This window comes from Heterodontus francisci, chromosome 25 (assembly GCF_036365525.1).
Source record: "Heterodontus francisci isolate sHetFra1 chromosome 25, sHetFra1.hap1, whole genome shotgun sequence".
Lineage (NCBI taxonomy): Eukaryota > Metazoa > Chordata > Chondrichthyes > Heterodontiformes > Heterodontidae > Heterodontus > Heterodontus francisci.
In genome coordinates, this window is record NC_090395.1 from 60,166,762 (window position 1) to 60,185,195 (window position 18,434).

Here is an 18,434-nt window from a genome sequence, read left to right on the forward strand (position 1 = left end):
CCCAGCGATAGCTGCCAGCCTTTCCGCGTCCCGGGTGGGGGGGTGGGGGTGGTCATGGCAATCGGGCACAGAGTGCCTGATTGAGGGCCGCTCCTGCCTCCTAACCCACCCCCGGGACCCAAGACACCTCTTTTTTTCCCCCCCCCTCCCCCAAAAATGACCACCCTAGCCTCACCAGGGCATGACTGATCCCCCTGGTGAGGCATGCACAACGTAGCCATTTTCTAGGATCCATGGCGTCTGCTAGGCTGCAGTCCCAGCAGTGGCTGCCGCTGATTGGCCGGCAGCTCACTGAGGCGGGACCTCCTCCCTCAAGTGGGTGGAAGTCCCGCCCCAGGAAAATTCAAGCCCGGGGATCTGTAAAATACGGGGCAGATCCCCGGGCTAGGCGAATTGCCATTTGCCTATGTTAAAATCCAGTTCAATATAAGTAATCCTTTCTCATTTTCTAGAAGTAGATGGCTTTTGGTATTTGTGAAGTTTTATGCAGATGTAGTAATATTTGTTTGACTATACAAGCTTTCACAATTCACTTGTATGTAATACATTGTTAATTACTATAGACGATAAATAAATATAATATAAATTGCTACAGAAAACTCAAACAAATGATGCTTAAATATAATGCTTCTGAATGCTTTAGTTTCTACCTACTTTCTTGCCACTTAACATTTCTAGGAGCACCATTGCTGACTGTGTTTGCAAAATGCAAACAATGCTGTAGACATTCAGACATCTCTGTGGTTAGAGATGTCTAGCATGTATTTTTGCGTGCAGTCATGTTATCCTACTTCCAACTGTAGAAATGCCACACAGAGTGTAGATATGACCAAACTTAAACAGTGGTTTGGTTTCTTTATGGTGTGAAAATGTGTTACTGTTCTAATATCAAACAGGAGCCAAACATTAATGTTGTGAAATATGTCTTTCACACGTACAAGTGACCATGTTCTCAAATTTGCTGGTATATTAGTTTTATTTTTGATGCATTGATGGTCATTTGAGGAAATGAATAAACTCTGGCAAGTCTCAGTAAATTGGAGAATGGTCATTGTGCTAATTTTAAACCAACTTGGGGAACTAATCAGTTTTGCAGCAATATTGGGTAAAATAATAAATCAGTAAGCTTGACAATTGGCTGTATGGTGGTAATCCAGTAACTAAGGAGCAAATGGATTAAAAAAGGGGGAAGATTTTTTTTTTGAGCAAGTGACATTACAACATGGTGTAGCTTTTTTATTTCTGAGAGAGGTTTGGACTGAGGCTGAAATGAGAGGCTACTAGTTGAGTTTAAAGTGATAAGCATGCATAAGAAACTGGCAGAAGGATACTTGTAAGGAGAAGTGTTGAGGAGGTTCCTAGGGATCAGTATTGGGACCCTTCCTGGTCTCTAGTTTACATTGAATTGGATTCAAAAGCTCAAACTACTCCATACAGCTGAATCTGAGGAGGCAGCTTGGGAACGACACAATGAATTAAGTAGAATTGGACAAAATATCTCTGCTAATAGTGAACAGTGCAGATGAAATTCAATATAGTAACGAGCAAAGTACTGCATGTCAGAAGGAAGACTTGCATTATATAGTGTTGTTCATAACTACCTGACATCCCAAAATACCTTACAGCTGGGATGCACTTTTGAAGTGTAGTCACTTTTTTTGGTTATTTGTTCATGGTATGTGGGTGTCGCATTTATTTCCCATCCCGAATTGCCCTCGAGAAGGTGGTGGTGAGCTGCCTTCTTGAACTGCTGCAGTCCATGTGGGATAGGTGCACTCACAATGCTGTCCGGAAAGGAGTTCCAGGATTTTGACCCAGCGACAGTGAAGGAATGGTGATATAATTCCAAGTTGGGATGGTGTGGGGCTTGGAGGGGAACTTGCAAGTGGTGGTATTCGTATGCCCTTGTCCTTCTAGATGGTCGAGGTCTCGCTTTTGTAAGGTGCTATCGAAGGAGCCTTGGTGTGTTGCTGCAGTAGACGGTACACACTGCTGCCACTGTGTGTCGGTTTTGGAGGGAGTGAATGTTGGTGGATGGGGTGCCAATCAAGTGGGCTGCTTGGTCCTGGATGGTGTTGAGCTTCTTGAGTGTTGTTGGAGCTGCACCCATCCAGGCAAGTGGAGAGTATTCCATCACACTCCTGACTTGCAGATGGTGGACAGACTTTGGGGTGTCAGGAGGTGAGTTACCCACCACAGGATTCCTAGCCTCTGACCTGCTCTTGTAGCCACGGAATTTATATGGCTACTCCAATCATTTTCTTGTCAATGGTAACCCGTTGGATGTTGAAAGTGGGGGATTCAGCAATGGTAATGCCGTTGAATGTCAAGGGGAGATGGTTAGATTCTCACTGTTCTAATGTAGGAAACGTGGCCGCTAATCTGTACACAGCAAACTCCCACTAGCAGCAATGTGATACCGCATTTAGGCATGAGAGAGAAATTAGAAAATCGAGATATCAGTAGAATTTGTATGTAAGTAGTTTGCTAAGTTTATTCATTGTGTAAGTGAAAACATTTTTGCATGTAATGCACATTTAATGATTTATGCAATTCCAAGATTTTCTTTTTTTGTCTGACACTTTTTATTTGAAATCTTCCAGAATGTTTTGTGGTTTTCCTCCAATTTTGGTGAACGATGGAATAATATTCATGACTTTGTCTGTCTTGTTAAGTGGTAAGTAAAGCTTAACTTATAGGAACTGAGGAGACCGAATATATTGTTTTATTAAAATATGCAGTAATCCGTCGGCTGTTATGTGGATGACGTGAGGGTTTGAGTTTCTGCCGTGGGTCTTCATGTGAGTGAGCAGGCTGATTTTTGACCTGCAGATTTTTGGGCAAATGGGGCAGGGCATTCCAAGAAGTAGTGGGATATGGAGTGCAGGATTTGCTTCCTTTTCTTTCCTTCTCTGCTGACACTTTGCCTCATCATTAAGGCATTGAGACTTGAAAGGTGATGCAGCTTAGTGAACAAGTTGTTGCCATTCTTCGTGGTTGGAGCAAGCTCCTCCTGGTTGTTATGATCAATGCAGCCGCACTTCAAGGAGAGTTTGTGTCTTTGAAGCGTTTTCTTTGTCCTCCCGGAACGTTGTCTATTTGAGAGTTGAGAGCAGGACCTGGCAGGGGAGATGATTTTCAGGCATGCAGGTGCAGTGGCCAGTCCATCTGAGTTGATTTTGCAAGTGTTTTGCCTGAATGCATGTGGATCTGGCTTCATTGAATTCGGAGGATGCGGCGGAGGCACTGCTGATGGAATTTTTCTAGCGCTGTGTTGTGGCGCTGATGCACAATCCAGGTCTTGCTGCAGTACAGGAGCGTGGTGACATGAAGGGCTCTGTACACTAAAATTTTTGTTGATTTGAGGAGATGTTTGTTGTCAAACACTCACTGCTATAGTCTGCAGAAGGCCGAACTGGCGCAGCTGATCCGGTGTTGGATTTCCTTGTCACTGGTGGCCAAGGTATGAGAAGTGCTCAACATATTCTAGAATCTCTCCTTCAATGTATATGGGAGATGGAATATTTGGCTGATCTGGTGTGGGTTGTTATAAGTTTTGTTTTGGCAACATTCAAGGACTGGCCGAGTTTCTTGTATGCAGAATTGAAGAGAGTGGCTTGCAAATCTAGTGCAGAGTGGGCACCGACACTGCAGTCATCCGCAAACTCTAGCTCGTGTATGTCTATGGTAGTACATTTAGTTTTGGCTCATAGGAGACTGAGATTTTTTAAATACTGACACGAGAGGGCAGTTGATCTTTGAGGTGAATAGCTGCCATCAGTAGATTGTGAATAGTATTGGGGTGATCACACAGCCTTGCTTGAACCCCAAAGATCTGCAGGTTGCAAATCGACCAGCTCAGTCTCTCAAAGACCTATGGGAGAAATTCGCAACCCTGAGTAGACGTTCTTGAATCAGCCGACGAATTATCCTCTGAATTTGTCTTGGGGCATCATCCTTGAGCTGTTAGTGTGCTGCCTTCTTGAGTTGTGACTTTGGGTTGCTCTACAATGAAGACTGCTCATTTTTGTTCCAGGAGGTCACACATTTGACAGCAGTTTTGTTACAGCAGTTTTGTTGAACCAGTCTTGGTGACGGCGATGTCCAAGCCCAATGGTTTGGGCACAAAAGTCTAGTGTAGCTGACTTTATTTGATCCCACTGTTCTGGAATTGAGTTGGAGCTAGAGCACTTCACAAAGGAGGATGGATGCTGAGCAGTAAGGATCCTGAACAGTCATACTTTTGAAGATGATTGAGAGTATCAGTTTTTGAAGGATGGAGGAAGATAGCAAAGTGGGTGTATTGAGGTAGTTCCAAAGAGTTTGGCTGAAGGCTGTATTTCCAAGTTGAAGTGGGGGAGAAGGGAGGAAAGAAGGGAGATTTCCTGCAAGGCCAGAGTTAGAAGGGTACTGGTAGGAATGTTTGGTTTAAAGGCCGGTTACCCAACCTAAACCCGACGGAACCCCACGACGTGTCGGGTTCAGGTCAGGTTGCACTTCCGGGTCTGGCATTTGGGGCCGGGTCGGACACGCTCTATCACAACCTCAGATAAGTGGCTACAATGTTGATTTACTTTTTGGGCTTGAAAGGTGGTTTTGTTAGTTATTTTAAGATCAGCAACAAAGTGAAAAACGTAAGGTAGGTTAACTGATGGTTGGGTGCGGGAAAAAAATGGAAGGACTCTGGCCGGGTCGGGCTTGGGGTTGGATGTGGTTCTGTTGGGCTCGGGTCGTGTTTCATTTGCAGATCAGAGCCGGCCTTTAGTTGGGTTGCCCATGATTGTAGTGGTAGAATGGTGATGAACCTATAGAGAGAGCATAAGTTGTAAATGAGGATTTGGAATTAGCTGTTAATGGGGAGGAGGAAGCAATTATTTTGGTAAGGGCAGAAATAATGAGATAATGGGAAAAGATGTGGAGTAGGTTTTTTGTTGAGTTGTAGTTTATGTAGCTTGTTGGGGGCCAGAAAGAGATGGAGTCAGGAGGTAATACAAATATGGGTAAAAGTTTCGGTCGTGATCAGGTGTGGAAGAGCAGGTGATGAGATGAAAACAAGTAATTTTAGTGATGGATGAAATGTCGGTTTGCAGTCACCTCATGGGTCGAATGCATCGTTTGGTGTTAGGGGCTTGGTCTTGCCAGTGTTAAATTGGAGACACGTTCTGATCTAAGCATGATTGTATTGGGAAGACAGTATGACAACAGAGTGGTGTTTGTAGAGTCAAGGGTGATATTGTGCATGTGGTAACATGTCTCATGTTTATGGATTATGTTACAAAGGAACAACATATATATTTTAAAAAGCTTTGGGAACCTTGAAGTGACCATGTCTGGGGAAAATGGCATTATTAGACATGTGCTTTCCCTTTTATCATAGGTAGGAATGGAACCAAGCAAGTCTGGTCCCACAGATGTGGATCACAGAGGAAAGAAAGCAGCATGCAATGATTGACAACGTAGAATGCAGTGGAAAGCACAAGAAAAGATGAGGTGTCTGGTATCACTAAGGATACCAGCAATTTTAACTAGTCTTGGCATTGTGGGCAGCTCAGAAACCAAATTGAAGTATTTGGATAGAGATTGGTGGGAGAAGTGAGCATGGAGTTGAGGAAAGACAGGCTAGGGATGAGGTGGTAATTGGAAAGGGTGGAGAGGCTGAGGAAAATCTTTTGAGAAGGGTTCTTTGGAGGTCTGTACAAAAAATATATGAACCATGTCAGTGAGCATTGAAGGTAGAGAAAAATAGATGTTTTGACATGGAAGAAGTTGAGGAAGCAGTTGGTTAGAATTATAAAGAGGGTCTGAAGAGAAGCTACAAAGTGACATAAATTGGTACTGGGAAGGTGAAATTAAGGATGTAATAGAACTAATACAGTTGGCAGGTGGTCTCAGTTTTGATACAGCAAATCTGAGATTGTCACATTCTGTTGGATGGAGGGAGTTGTGGATTTGGGTTGTAAGAGGCTGAAAAAGGTGTCTTTGGCCTTAACGATAATCCCAAGTAGTAGTGGATTTAGCTGGGGAGGGTGATCAATAATAATGTTTTCGAGGTGCAGGCTGAGAAAATAATGCTTTTTGTTTTTTTTTTTAAATAAAAGCCATAAATGGTAAACTTAACTCTGACTTTGTTCTAATCAAACTCCAATTTGCACTTAACCTAAAAGGGTATTTCTCATTATGTTGTGTAGAATGCTACTTATCTTTTCAGTGTATTTGTGGAAACCATTAGTTGAAAGCAGCTTGAAGCACTATTCACTGTATAATTTGAAGAGCACAGAAGAATTGCAGTTAGCTATGAGACTGGTTAATAGAGTAGAAAAAGTACCCCTCATTTATTCTGTGTACTTTCTACAAGACTGAGATTCCTGTCTTGACTAATTTTAGCAAAGAAAAACACACTCTTCAGCTAAGATCTTTTGTTGAAATTAGCAAAGGAAGACTATTGGCCTCCAAATATACAAGCAAGTTCTCTTCTGATTTATCAGATTCACTCTACTAAGGGGTAAAGTGAATATATAAAATCAGTGACACCATTTAACAACTGAATTCATCAAATTGGAGATACATCACTTAAATGGGAAGAGAAGTGAATAGATGGGAATAGCTGAAGTAAATTTGTACATGATTTCTTGTTTATGCAACAGATTCTTAGTAAATGTTTGGCCATTACAAAAAGATTATCTCTTGATCTATAAGCCTTTTTTGTAAGTACTTTTCTCTTCCCTTTTCTCCCTCTCCTTGCCCCCCCGCCCCCTCAAAGAAAAGGTTTTGTATGACAATTTATGTCTTGTATAGTAAGCATTGTTGTCCATTTGATTGTCTTTGCTTTATTTCAGGGGAAAAAATGATTCTATTTTCTTCACAACCCACCCCAATGGATCTTGTTGTAAGTTATGTCAATACCATATATTAAAGTTACTGAAAATCCTATTTTGCAACACTTCTAGGAAGGACGTGGGATTATAATTTGGTTACAAGTTTTGGTTTAAGATATAACACTTTTTTTTGTTACCATTTAGATTTAATTTTGTCTTTTTTGTTTACTTTTCTTGCACTTCAGAAGCCTGCAGGGGTTTGTTTTTAATCCATTTTGACAGTTCATTTGCTGCATTTATGAAATATGATTTGTGTAGATACTTAATCCTAGCATATTATGCTACATGCATCTGCTTGTGTTGATATGAAAATTAACTTTTTCACAATTGATCCTTGCAATTTTTAAAAAGGCTTCTGTGAAAATGAACAAAACTGATGTTTTATGCATTGAATTTTGTCCTTTCTGTCCAGTGGACTCTTAATTGTGTGCCTGAGTACTATTCACGGAGACAGTTGTCTGTTTAACTGTGCAGACTTGCTGCTCACGTACTCTAGAGCCCTCATTTGCAGAATACCATTGTTAGTATCTGTGTCCCAGAATCAATGTGCCAGTAACAATGCTGGAAAGCAGTAAAAGCATGCATATTTTTTCTTTAGTATGTGAATGCTGATTGGCAGTGTCAGCTATTTTTATTGTTTTACTATGGTAATTATGCATTGGGAACACCTACAGTGTATCTCTTTTGACAGTTTGCTATTCAGTAGAAAAGTCTAGATTTTCATTTATAATTGATATAGAATTGTTAAGTAGTTAACCAGCTTTTAGAGCTTGTATTTGTTCAATGAAGCTGGGACTGAAAGTATTAACTTCTTTTTATTCATTCATGGATGTGGACATCGCTGGGAAGTGACTGTTGCTGTTACGAGTATTCAAACTGTTTACTTAAAATATTCTTGTAAATTTGAAGCCCGAGTTCTGTGCTAAGGCCGCTACTCCAAATCTGTATAGGGACTGATGAAGATGCATTTTGTTTTTAGCTGCAAGGGGCCTGTTGGAGCTTAAAAGGACAGATGATTTTGGAAAAACATTCAAAACTATTGGATCAAAAATATACTCATTTGGACTAGGAGGACGTTTCCTCTTTGCTTCTGTTATGACTGATAAGGTAAAGATTTATGAAGGGAATTTTCAGAAATTACGCACATGAACAATTACTGGCTTTACAGTCACTCTGCCATTGGTGAAGGCATATATCATTTTCATATATCCCAAACTTGATTCCCCTTCCTTATTCTAGTCTCCAAACCATGATGCAACTGTAGGAAAATAATTTATTCCCATGTCAAATCAAGTGTCAAGAGGAAATGAGAGCACAGCTAGGTAATGACTCATTCTTTTGAAAGAGCTTATGCAATATCAAAGCATAGTCCTTTCTTTAGCTGTTTATCCAACCTATCAATTTGTGAAACCCCAAACCATGAGAAATAATTGATTTGGTCAGTGGCTTTTAATTGTTTTGTAAGAGGAAATAGTTGGTGTGTACTGGGTTAGCTCTTCACAGCTGTGGGTGGTGGTTGAAGCAGTTTTCCTCTGAAGCCTGAGAAAGCAGCTAGGGAGCAAAGTTCTGCTAAATCATCTGGTTCTGATTGCTTTTAGCTTTTCCTGTTGAAGGTATGCATATATGGTAATTGGGTGAGAATAGAATCAGGCTCCCCTGTAATGTCTAATCAACATGGTTGAGTAGTCTAGAGGCACTCCCTATCGAGTCCTGCATGTGGTACTGGAAGATGACTGACTTTTGGAAGGAACTGTGCCGCTGGGAAGAGCCATTGCCTGAAGCTCAGGAGGGGAAGAGGTGAAAATTGACATGACAATAATTGGCAGATATTGAAAGGCCATCTGTAGTTTCAGCACCTCAAAAAGTTGAGCTGAACCATGTTGAAACTGTGCCACTTCAAAATTGAGTGATATTAGCAATCAATTCAAAAGGAAGTAAAACAAATAATGCTGAACAGCATAACTGGTGTGAGTTACGCAAGTAGTTTTTTAAAGCTGCTATGCCCTTCCTGTATTTTTGTACTACATAATCCTTTCGTTTGCAGGAACATGAGCGTAAATATTTTTTCTGGTGAAAAGATTTGCCTAAGAGAAATATCCATTTGTGTAAGTTCTGGTTCACATTATTTGTACACAAGTATTGTAAAGCCAGTCTTGTGAAAGCAAACTGAAGATCTGCAAAATAACTTTTAGTGGGCACTCAAATCAACTGAATTTGAAGTACTCTGTTTACTTTAGTGGGCTTTGTGAACTTTAGTGGGTTTTAGAAAGCTCAGTGTTGACATTTTTATTTATGTATATTTAGAGGGGAAAGGAAAATACTCCCAGATTTTGTGTCCTACAGTAATGTCTGGGTTATGTGTTCGATGACGAAATCTTGCTTAAACATCATTACATACAGTAATGGCTACTATAATGACCTTCCTTCAATCATAAGGTCAGAAGTGGGGATGTTCGCTGATGATTGCACAATGTTCAGCACCATTCGTGACTCAGATACCGAAGCAGTCCGTGTAGAAATGCAGCAAGACCTGGACAATATCCAGGCTTGGGCTGATAAGTGGCGAGTAACATTCGCACCACACAAGTGCCAGGCAATGACCATATCCAACAAGAGAGAATCTAACCATCTCCCCTTGACATTCAATGGCATTACCACCACTGAATCCCCCACTATCAACATCCTAGGGGCTACCATTGACCAAAAACTGAACTGGAATAGCCATATAAATACCGTGGCTACAAGAGCAGGTCAGAGGCTAGGAATCCTGAGGCGAGTAACTCACCTCCTGACTCCCCAAAGTCTGTCCACCATCTACAAGGCACAAGTCAGGAGTGTGATGGAATACTCTCCACTTGCCTGGATGGGTGCAGCTCCAACAATACTCGAGAAGCTCGACACCATCCAGGACCAAGCAGCCCGCTTGATTGGCACCCCATCTACAAACATTCACTCCCTCCACCATCGTTGCACAGTGGCAGCAGTGTGTACCATCTACAAGATGCACTGGAGCAATGCACCAAGGCTCCTTAGACAGCACCTTCCAAACCCGCGACCTCTACCAACTAGAAGGGCAAGGGCAGCAAATACATGGGAACGCCACCACCTGCAAGATCCCCTCCAAGTCACACACCATCCTAATTTAGAACTATATCGCCGTTCCTTCACTGTCGCTGGGTCAAAATCCTGGAACTCCCTTCCTAATAGCACTGTGGGTATACCTACTCCCAGTGGACTGCAGCGGTTCAAGAAGGCAGCTCACCGCCACCTTCTCAAGGGCAATTAGGGATGGGCAATTAATGCTGGCCTGGCCAGTGACGCCTGCATCCCATGAATGAATTTTTAAAAAAAGACCAAATGACCCAAATTTAAAAACTGAAATTGTTGGAAATACTCATCAGGTGGGGCAGCATCTGTGGAAAGAGAAACAAAGTTTGGTCATCAGGTCATTGACCTGAAACACTAACTTTGTTTCTCTCCATAGATGCTGTCTGACCTGATTTCCAGCATCTGCAGTATTTTGATTTTGTACTAAATGATGCACTCTGGTCACCCTTGCAAGATTAATATGCCCTCAAACTACAGTTCAATTTGACTTGTTGAACTGCTGATAGCCATAAAGTTACAATGCTTGGAAACTGAATTAGATACTTAGTGTTACAAATGTTTCTTTGAAAGAATATCTTGGACTTTGTTAATGAATCAAATCAAGGCATTGCTCAGTGTACAAGAAGCCTATGAAGCTTTTATTTACCAATATAGTTGGGTTCATACATGTACTAACTAATGAACTCCAGCTGGGAATACATTCGAATACAGCCAAGTGTAAATGTGCTGTTTATGCAGCACACTCTGTCCAGCATCACAGATGATATAAAGTTCAATATATTAAGATAACATTGTGATCCTTGCAAAACAAAATTCCAAATATGCAATGCTATTTTTAATTCAACATTACTTTCAGCCCTCTCCTGAGCAATTTATTTTCAAGTTCCAACAAATTTCTTATGAGTAAATTCTCATCCAGTTGCTCGACTATCTTCCCTGCCATCTTGACTGATAAGCTTTGGCGTTTTAAATTTGTTAGTATCTCCTAATATATTAGAAAAAACCTTTCTAGATAATAGGTGCTTGTGCCAATGCAATGGCCTTCATCTTGAGTTATATGGGGAACATGGGGGTTGGGGAGAATGTTAAAAAGTATCATTCATTGGGACAGAGTTTTTTCCTGTTTGGAATCATAAAGAAAAGAAAATGGAATTTCTCCATCTTAAATTTCAACTTGTACAATAAAGAAAGAATAAAAATCTAGATTTCTAATCTAAAATGTAGCTTGAGTGTTAATCTATTAATTTTTACTATTGCCAAATAATACAATAAGTATTAGTAAATAAAGATTCACAGGTAGAACTTTAATGAGGACAGTGATAGGATTAGATAATCTTTTTAAGAGATTTTGTTTGGTGAGTAAGGCAAGAAAACAGGCCAGAATTTCAATTTCCAGTTGTGGTCCCAAATTATGCATTTGTGATCACCTCAACTCCAAAATAGTAAATCTGAATTTGAAATAGTAATTTTGTTAGCATATTTATATGGGATCTTATATGTATGTGCTTTTAGAGTGGTATATTGCAACTTTAGTGTAAGCAGAGAGCCAACTGTGTAACAGCCCCGACAACCAACTTTACCTGCAGTGCCTGTGGAAGAGTCTGTCACTCTAGAACTTGCCTTTATAGCTGCTCCACAAGCCACTGACCATCTCTAGGCGCTTACTTATTGTCTCTTGAGACAAGGAGGCCAAAAGCAAAGGAAAAAGATTGCAACTTTAAGCTGTCATTTGAATTTAGTTAGATCAGTTAAATCCTTAGTAGCATAATTGTTTAATATTTCTGATAGCAAAATTATATAGCTTGATGAGTCCTGTTCAATAAGATACAATTTGTCAAATGGAAAATTCAGAACATTGGGGCTGTCCAGGATTTTTTTTTTTTGAAAACTTTAAAGCATTCCTGGAGAGAGAGTGAGGGTTTACCCGTCTCAGTTGTGTGCCTTTCATATTGGGTAACCAAAAGGGTGATTTAAAAAAAAAGTCATGCCTCTCCCTTAAATTATACAGTATAATTCATGCATATTGTGTAATCTGTTTAATTTTGTTTGTAATCTTTGGATTTTTCTCACCATTGCAGCTATTAGAAAATGTTTATTTATCTTATCTTATAGACCAGTTTAAGGGCACTCCATGTGTCCTTGGATATGGGAGACACCTGGAATATGGCACAGTTGCCTCATGTAAGCGCTGAACAGTTCTACTCCATACTGGCAGCAAATGATGACATGGTGTTCATGCATGTCGATGACCCTGGTGGTAGGTGTTTGCTTCTGAATTAACATCCAGTCACAATGTTGTGCCATGCCTATTTTCAGATTTATAAGTACTGCTTAAAGGTGAACTTGTGGTGAGAGGAAGGTCTATGACCTTTCATCAGAACCATTCCAGTATTTCATTTCAGATTCCTAGCATCTGCAATATTTTGCTTTTTAAAGATGAACTTGTTGGAACTCACTTTTTTTGAAATTGTGTGTGTGTTTGTGTGTGTGGATCAAGTTTGGTGTCCCTTTTAACTTTGCGTAATTTTGTTTTCTTTTACTTGGAATGGTTGTTATAGATGACAGCAGAGATATGAGTTAAAATTAACATACATATAGCTGATTGAAATTTCACTTTTTGCATTAGTGAATCTCTAAGCCAATACCCCTTGTGTTTTCTGAAATTATTTGATATGATAGCATTTTTGGTGTAAAAAATATTTGAAGTTGCATCCTAATTCTTGGCAACAGTTTTTCAACTTGGGGAGTGGGAGGAGGTGATCTGACTTAATAGTCAAACTTCATCTTTAAGGACGTCGCTTAATAGCTTAAAGGTCATTTAAAATCATTTTTGAAATCTTGATAGCAAGATCACCCATTTAGTAAAGAGGCTTTGGTGGTAAAGTGCTTCTGACAAGCACTGCTTCAGAAATGAAGGGTAAAGAAAACTTCACTGAATTATACTAGTGAACTATGATCTTTGAGAATGCTGAGAAAAGTTATAGTTGAATCTTGTTTTTTGCCTCCAGATTGCTCTTTATTGATTTTATTTAGTTTAGTTTAGAGATACAGCACTGAAACAGGCCCTTCGGCCCACCGAATCTGTGCCGACCATCAACCACCCATTTATACTAATCCTACACTAATCACATATCCCCACCTGTCCCTATATTTCCCTACCACTTTCCTATACTAGGGGCAATTTATAATGGCCAATTAACCTATCAACCTGCAAGTCTTTGGCATGTGGGAGGAAACTGGAGCACCCGGAGGAAACCCACGCAGACACAGGGAGAACTTGCAAACTCCACACAGGCAGTACCCAGAATTGAACCCGGGTCGCTGGAGCTGTGAGGCTGCGGTGCTAACCACTGCGCCACTGTGCCGCCCTATTACGAGGTATTTGCATATATCTGAAAAGTTAGTAACCATCTTGGATCCCTTTTAAAAATTTGTGAAACTAATTAAGTGTAAAATAATTAAATTGTAGTTGGATATTTCAAAAGCTGCATGCTTATCACATTGGCTCTCGTCTTCCTCATTTACATGATGCCCCTTGTTGACATCTGCAGACATGGGATAAGCTTCCACATGTATGCTGAAAGCATTCAGCTGCCATTCTTGCACTACTGTTGTGCAGTCAGATTGCTTAGAGTCATAGTAATTTACGGCCTAGAAGGAGGCCATTTGGCCCATTGAATCCATGCCCACTCTTTGCGGAGCACTAACATTCAGTCTTGAATGAGCAGTAGTTTCTTCCAATTAAATATTGGGAAGACTGAAACTATTCCCCTCAGCCCCTGTACCCTAATCGTTGATTCAATCCCACTTCCGCCCATTGTCTCTGGATGAACCAGACTATTAGCAAACTAAGAGTCCCATTCAACCATGGGCTGAACTTTGGACCCCATTTCCCCGTTATAAATCCTGTCTATTTGCACTTCGGTAACGTTGCCCAACTCTGCTCCTGCCTCAGCCTATCCATCACTGAAACTTTCATTTATGTTTTTGACGTTATCTGACTTGTCTATCCCAATGGTCTTATGGGCGGTCTTCCTTTTTCCATCCCTGTACATCTAAATCTCTATCCTGTATCCTATCCTGCTCATTCATCACCCAGGCTCTTGCTGAATTAGATAGGCTCTCAGCTTCCCAATGGTGCCAATTTAAAATTCTCAATGTTTTAAATTCCCTTTATGGTTGTGGCTCTTTGACAGTCCTACAACACTCTTACCCTCAAGATCTCCATTCTTCCGATCCTGGCCTTTATGTATATTTCTCTCTCCTTTTCATCTCACCACTGGCAGCTATATCTTTAGCTGTCTAGCCTCACACTCCTTCCCTAAATCCTTCCCTCTCTCCACTGTCCTTCTGGATTTTTCTAAGGCCTTCATTAAAACCTATCTCTGGTCAAGTGTTTTGTATACTGCATCTAATAGCTCCCTTATCTCGGTGCCCATTTTGTCTGATGCACCTTGGAAAGATTTTCTGTGTTGACAGTGCTATATGAATGCTTTTGTTGTCAAAACAACACAATGGTTTTCAAGAATAGTCATGTTAAACCTTCATTGACATTTTGGGTGGAATTTTATGCTCTACCCCATAGTGGGTTTGGAGGTGGGGAGAGCACAAATTTAGTTAGGATGGTGGCGGGGGGGTTGCTGGTGGGGACATCCTGTCGCCACTGAAATTTAGCCCAGGGCAGGAAGGTCTGTGAGCGGCATTCCTGCCCCATCACGAGTTGAAGCCCTTAACTTGGTAATTCACCCCCAGTTAAGGGCCGCTTTGCACCGCAGCCGCAGTTACCCATGTGGTGGGTGGCCCTGTCGCCGCAGGGGAAGCATGGTACGAGAACTATGTGGGCTGCTTCCTGGCTCTGGGGGTTGGATCTAGATCTCTCATTCAAAGGCGCTTAGTACCTGGCATTGGGATGGTGAGGAGGCCGCTGAGGACCATCCCACACCCTTCCAGCCCTGATCTACCTGAGGCCTGACTCCAGTGATTCTCCTCAGCCTCCGGTAGGTGCAGCTACAGCAGCAGCCACTGGCCTCTGGCTGACAACTCCGCAAGGCACGGACTTTTGGTGATCGGATCCTAAATCCTTTGGCATAAATTTGGTAAGCCTTCCATAGAAGAGGCAACGCAGGGATCTCGGTGTATGTTTTCCCTGACGTTAAGACCCCCGTCACCAGCATAATTTTCCCCCTCTTGAATCATTCAAGTTGGCTAGTTGCTTGAATGACTAGGCTTTTATTATGGCAGGTGTCATGGCTGATCTTGTAATTTTGACCTAAAATTGAAATGCCTGTAAAATATTTACACCATATCAAAGAAATTTCTGCTTTTACATTGTTCTGTGTCGATCAAAGTGAAGAATATCAGTAGGAATAGAAATACTATTGTGCTGGCACTGAAATGAGTTAGGTGCCAGTTTAAGCTTTACATGCTTGAGTTTCCTCCTAAAATTTATACTTTTTTCACAGATGAATGTCCCACAATATTTTTTTTATCTCCATGTAACGGAGCTTGTGTTTTTCATTTTTTTTTTGTCGTGTACTTGGAACTGGATTGAGGCTGTTATGAAGGTGCTTCCATTATTTTAAATATTTTTTTTTTGAGAACCTGTGTTAAAGAAACCTGGTTGTTGTATTTTATTCTGGGATAGAAAATAGAGTATATAATTGGCTGTATAGGTAATCGGATAAACATTTAAATAGATATGACGTGGAGAATTGGAACTAGAAAAGACAATGCACTCCTCCTTCCTCCGTCGTAACATTGTCCCGGATACCCAAAGCTGACGACGTGCAATTGTAAGTGGGGTAATACTATTTGAAAAGAGGAAAAGTTAAAAAAACAGGGTGCTTGTGCATTAGAGTAAAGTTTACACTACTGGAATGTCTTTGTTAGTTGCTACAACCTTTCTGGGGAAGGAGGATGTATCCCTGAGTGATTTGAGAAACTTAACTAAGGTGAGGCTAAATGATTTGGCAGAATTGTTGGTGTTAGAGTTAAAACCAGGAGCTCAGAAAGCAAACATAATTGCAGTAATCGCACAGCATTTGCAATTAGAAGAAGGAGGCAAACCACAAGGTAGTACAGTTGAATTAGCTAAAATTCAGTTGCGGATGAGGCAGCTTGAACTTGACAAAGAAAAAATAATAGCATTGGAAAAACTTAAGCTTGAATTTCAAAAGAAAGTGAAGGAGAAGGAATGGAATAAGCATTAAACAAAGATGGAACTAAGACGAAGGGGTGGCCTTGACTCCAGTGAAAACTTTGGTGGGGAAAGATCTGACTCCAGCCCAGGACCCAGTGGAATGCTGTTTTAAATTTGTACAAGCCTTCCTGAAATTTGAGGAAAGGGACGTTGAGACATTTTTCATTTCTTTTGAAAATATAGCCAGACAGATGAAGTGGCAGAAGGAGGTTGATGGGCAGAGCTCATGAAGTTTATGCCATGCTTTCGGAGGAGGCTTCTGCAGATTGAGATGGCCAAAAAAGACTATTATTGCTTATGAGTTGGTCCCTGAAGCGTACAGGCAAAGATTACAGAGCGTCTGGAGGCAGCCTGGGCAGACTTGAATAGAATTTGAGAGGGTAAAGCAAATTAATTTTGATCGTTGGATGTGGGCAAACCAGGTAGAAAACATGTATGAGAACCTGAGGGAAATAATTCTCCTGGAAGAATTTAAAAGTTCACTCCCTCAGTTAGTAAGAACCCATGTAAAAAACCACAGCCAGACAGGCAGTGGAAGTTGCTGATGATTACGAGCTTGTTTACAAGCCCATACCCTTTGTCCGAAACTCACATAAACCTGAGAAGGTTGGAAGGTGGGAGGGTGAATGGAAGTCAAGTAGTCGGAGACGAGAAAGGACAGCTAGGATCTCCTCAGGCCAGAAAGGAAGGTGCTGAGCGTGGAAGTGAAGTCCAAAAGCCTAAGTGTTACCATTGCCACAAATTGGGACACCTTTGTGCAGAATGCTGGAATTTGCGGGGACTTATTGGGTACACGAGGCCAATGCAGAGAAAGGGGCCTGACTCTGTGTATGACAGATCAAGTCATAGCTCTGACTGCAGCTGTAAGGCCAAGTACGAAGACCGTTCAGAGTGCGGGAGACGTGAACAAGAGTTATAGGGAATCCTTTTCAAAAGGAAAAGTAGCTCCTTATCCCTCAAGTGAGGCAGTTAAACCTGTAGTTCTACTTGGGGATACAGAAGCAACCCAAACTCTTTTGTTGGGTGAAGGCATAACGTTTCCACCAGAGAGTGCACCTGAATGCCATGGTCTAGTGAATGATATTGTACCTTTGTATCGGCGCACCTAGTATCTGATCTAATATCTGGAATGGTAACCGAAGGAGTTGTACATAGTTTGCCTGTAGATGGAGTTGACCTACTCCTGGGGAATGATTTGGCCAGAGCGAAGGTATAGCTTCTCCAGTAGTCAGGAAAAAAAACAAATGAAGGTAAAGAGACAGAACAGTTGCAGGCAAAGGTTCCAGGGATTTTTCCTTCATGTTTAGTGACCTGAGCAATGGCTAAACAAGTTTTATTGTCAGAGGTAAAAGTGGCACCACAGGTCGATAGCTGAATATCTGAAACCTCCTTTGGGGATTGGGATAATCCAAAGTAAATGCTCAGTAAGTCTTCTCTGATCAAGGTTCAGCAAGCTGATCCAGAGTTAAATAAAGTGGCACAATTGGCTCTGACTGAAGCTGAAGCAAAGGGAGTTCCGGAAGGCAACTGTATTAAAAGTGGGATTCTGATGAGGAAATGGAGATGTTCTCACAGACCTGCGGATGAAGAATAGACAGTTGTTCATCAGATCGTGGTACCGCCCAAGTATCGCCAGGAAATATTATAGGATTGCCATGAATTTCCAATAGTGGGTCTTGTGGGGATCCGGAAGATCCAATCATGTATAGGTCGACATTTCTGCTGGCCAGGTCTTTCCACAGGCGTGGTGCAGTTTTCACTTTTCAATTCTGTCCCTCTAGAAATAATACCTAGTGCTTAGTTTGCTTTTTTAATTACCTTATTAACTTGCATGGCTATGTTTATTGATTTTTATATATTTGTATCCAAAGTACCTTTGTTCTTCTACCCAATTGGATTCTTACTTTCCAAATATGTGACCTCCTTGGTTTTTCTTCACCAAAATGTAATACTTCTCTCATTTATGTTGAAATTTGTTTGCCAGTTATATGCCTATTCTGCAAGTTTATTAATGTCTTGTAATTTGTTGAAGTCCTCTGTGTTGACCAATTCCCCCAACCCCAAACAAAAATGGTGCCATCTGCAAATTTAAAAATTGTGTTTTTGATTCCTAAGTCTAAACTAGTAACATACATTGGGAAGAACAGTGGTCCCAGCACTGATCCTTGTTGGACCCCACTTCAGACCTTCTGCTACCTTTTACCCCTACTTTCTGTTCTGTCTTGAAGCCAGCTAACTATCTGTTCTGCTTG

The 18,434-nt window shown here is 41.1% G+C and overlaps 1 protein-coding gene across 1 annotated transcript in view; it reads left to right on the forward strand.

The window, feature by feature from the left end:
* Positions 1 to 18,434, forward strand: part of sort1a (sortilin 1a) — an 85,925-nt gene that overhangs the window by 23,493 nt on the left and 43,998 nt on the right. The window contains exons 6-9 of the mRNA XM_068057294.1: positions 2,604 to 2,677; positions 6,837 to 6,886; positions 7,855 to 7,982; positions 12,096 to 12,240. Coding sequence (XP_067913395.1) covers positions 2,604 to 2,677; positions 6,837 to 6,886; positions 7,855 to 7,982; positions 12,096 to 12,240 — 397 coding nt within the window. The remainder of the gene's footprint in view (positions 1 to 2,603; positions 2,678 to 6,836; positions 6,887 to 7,854; positions 7,983 to 12,095; positions 12,241 to 18,434) is intronic.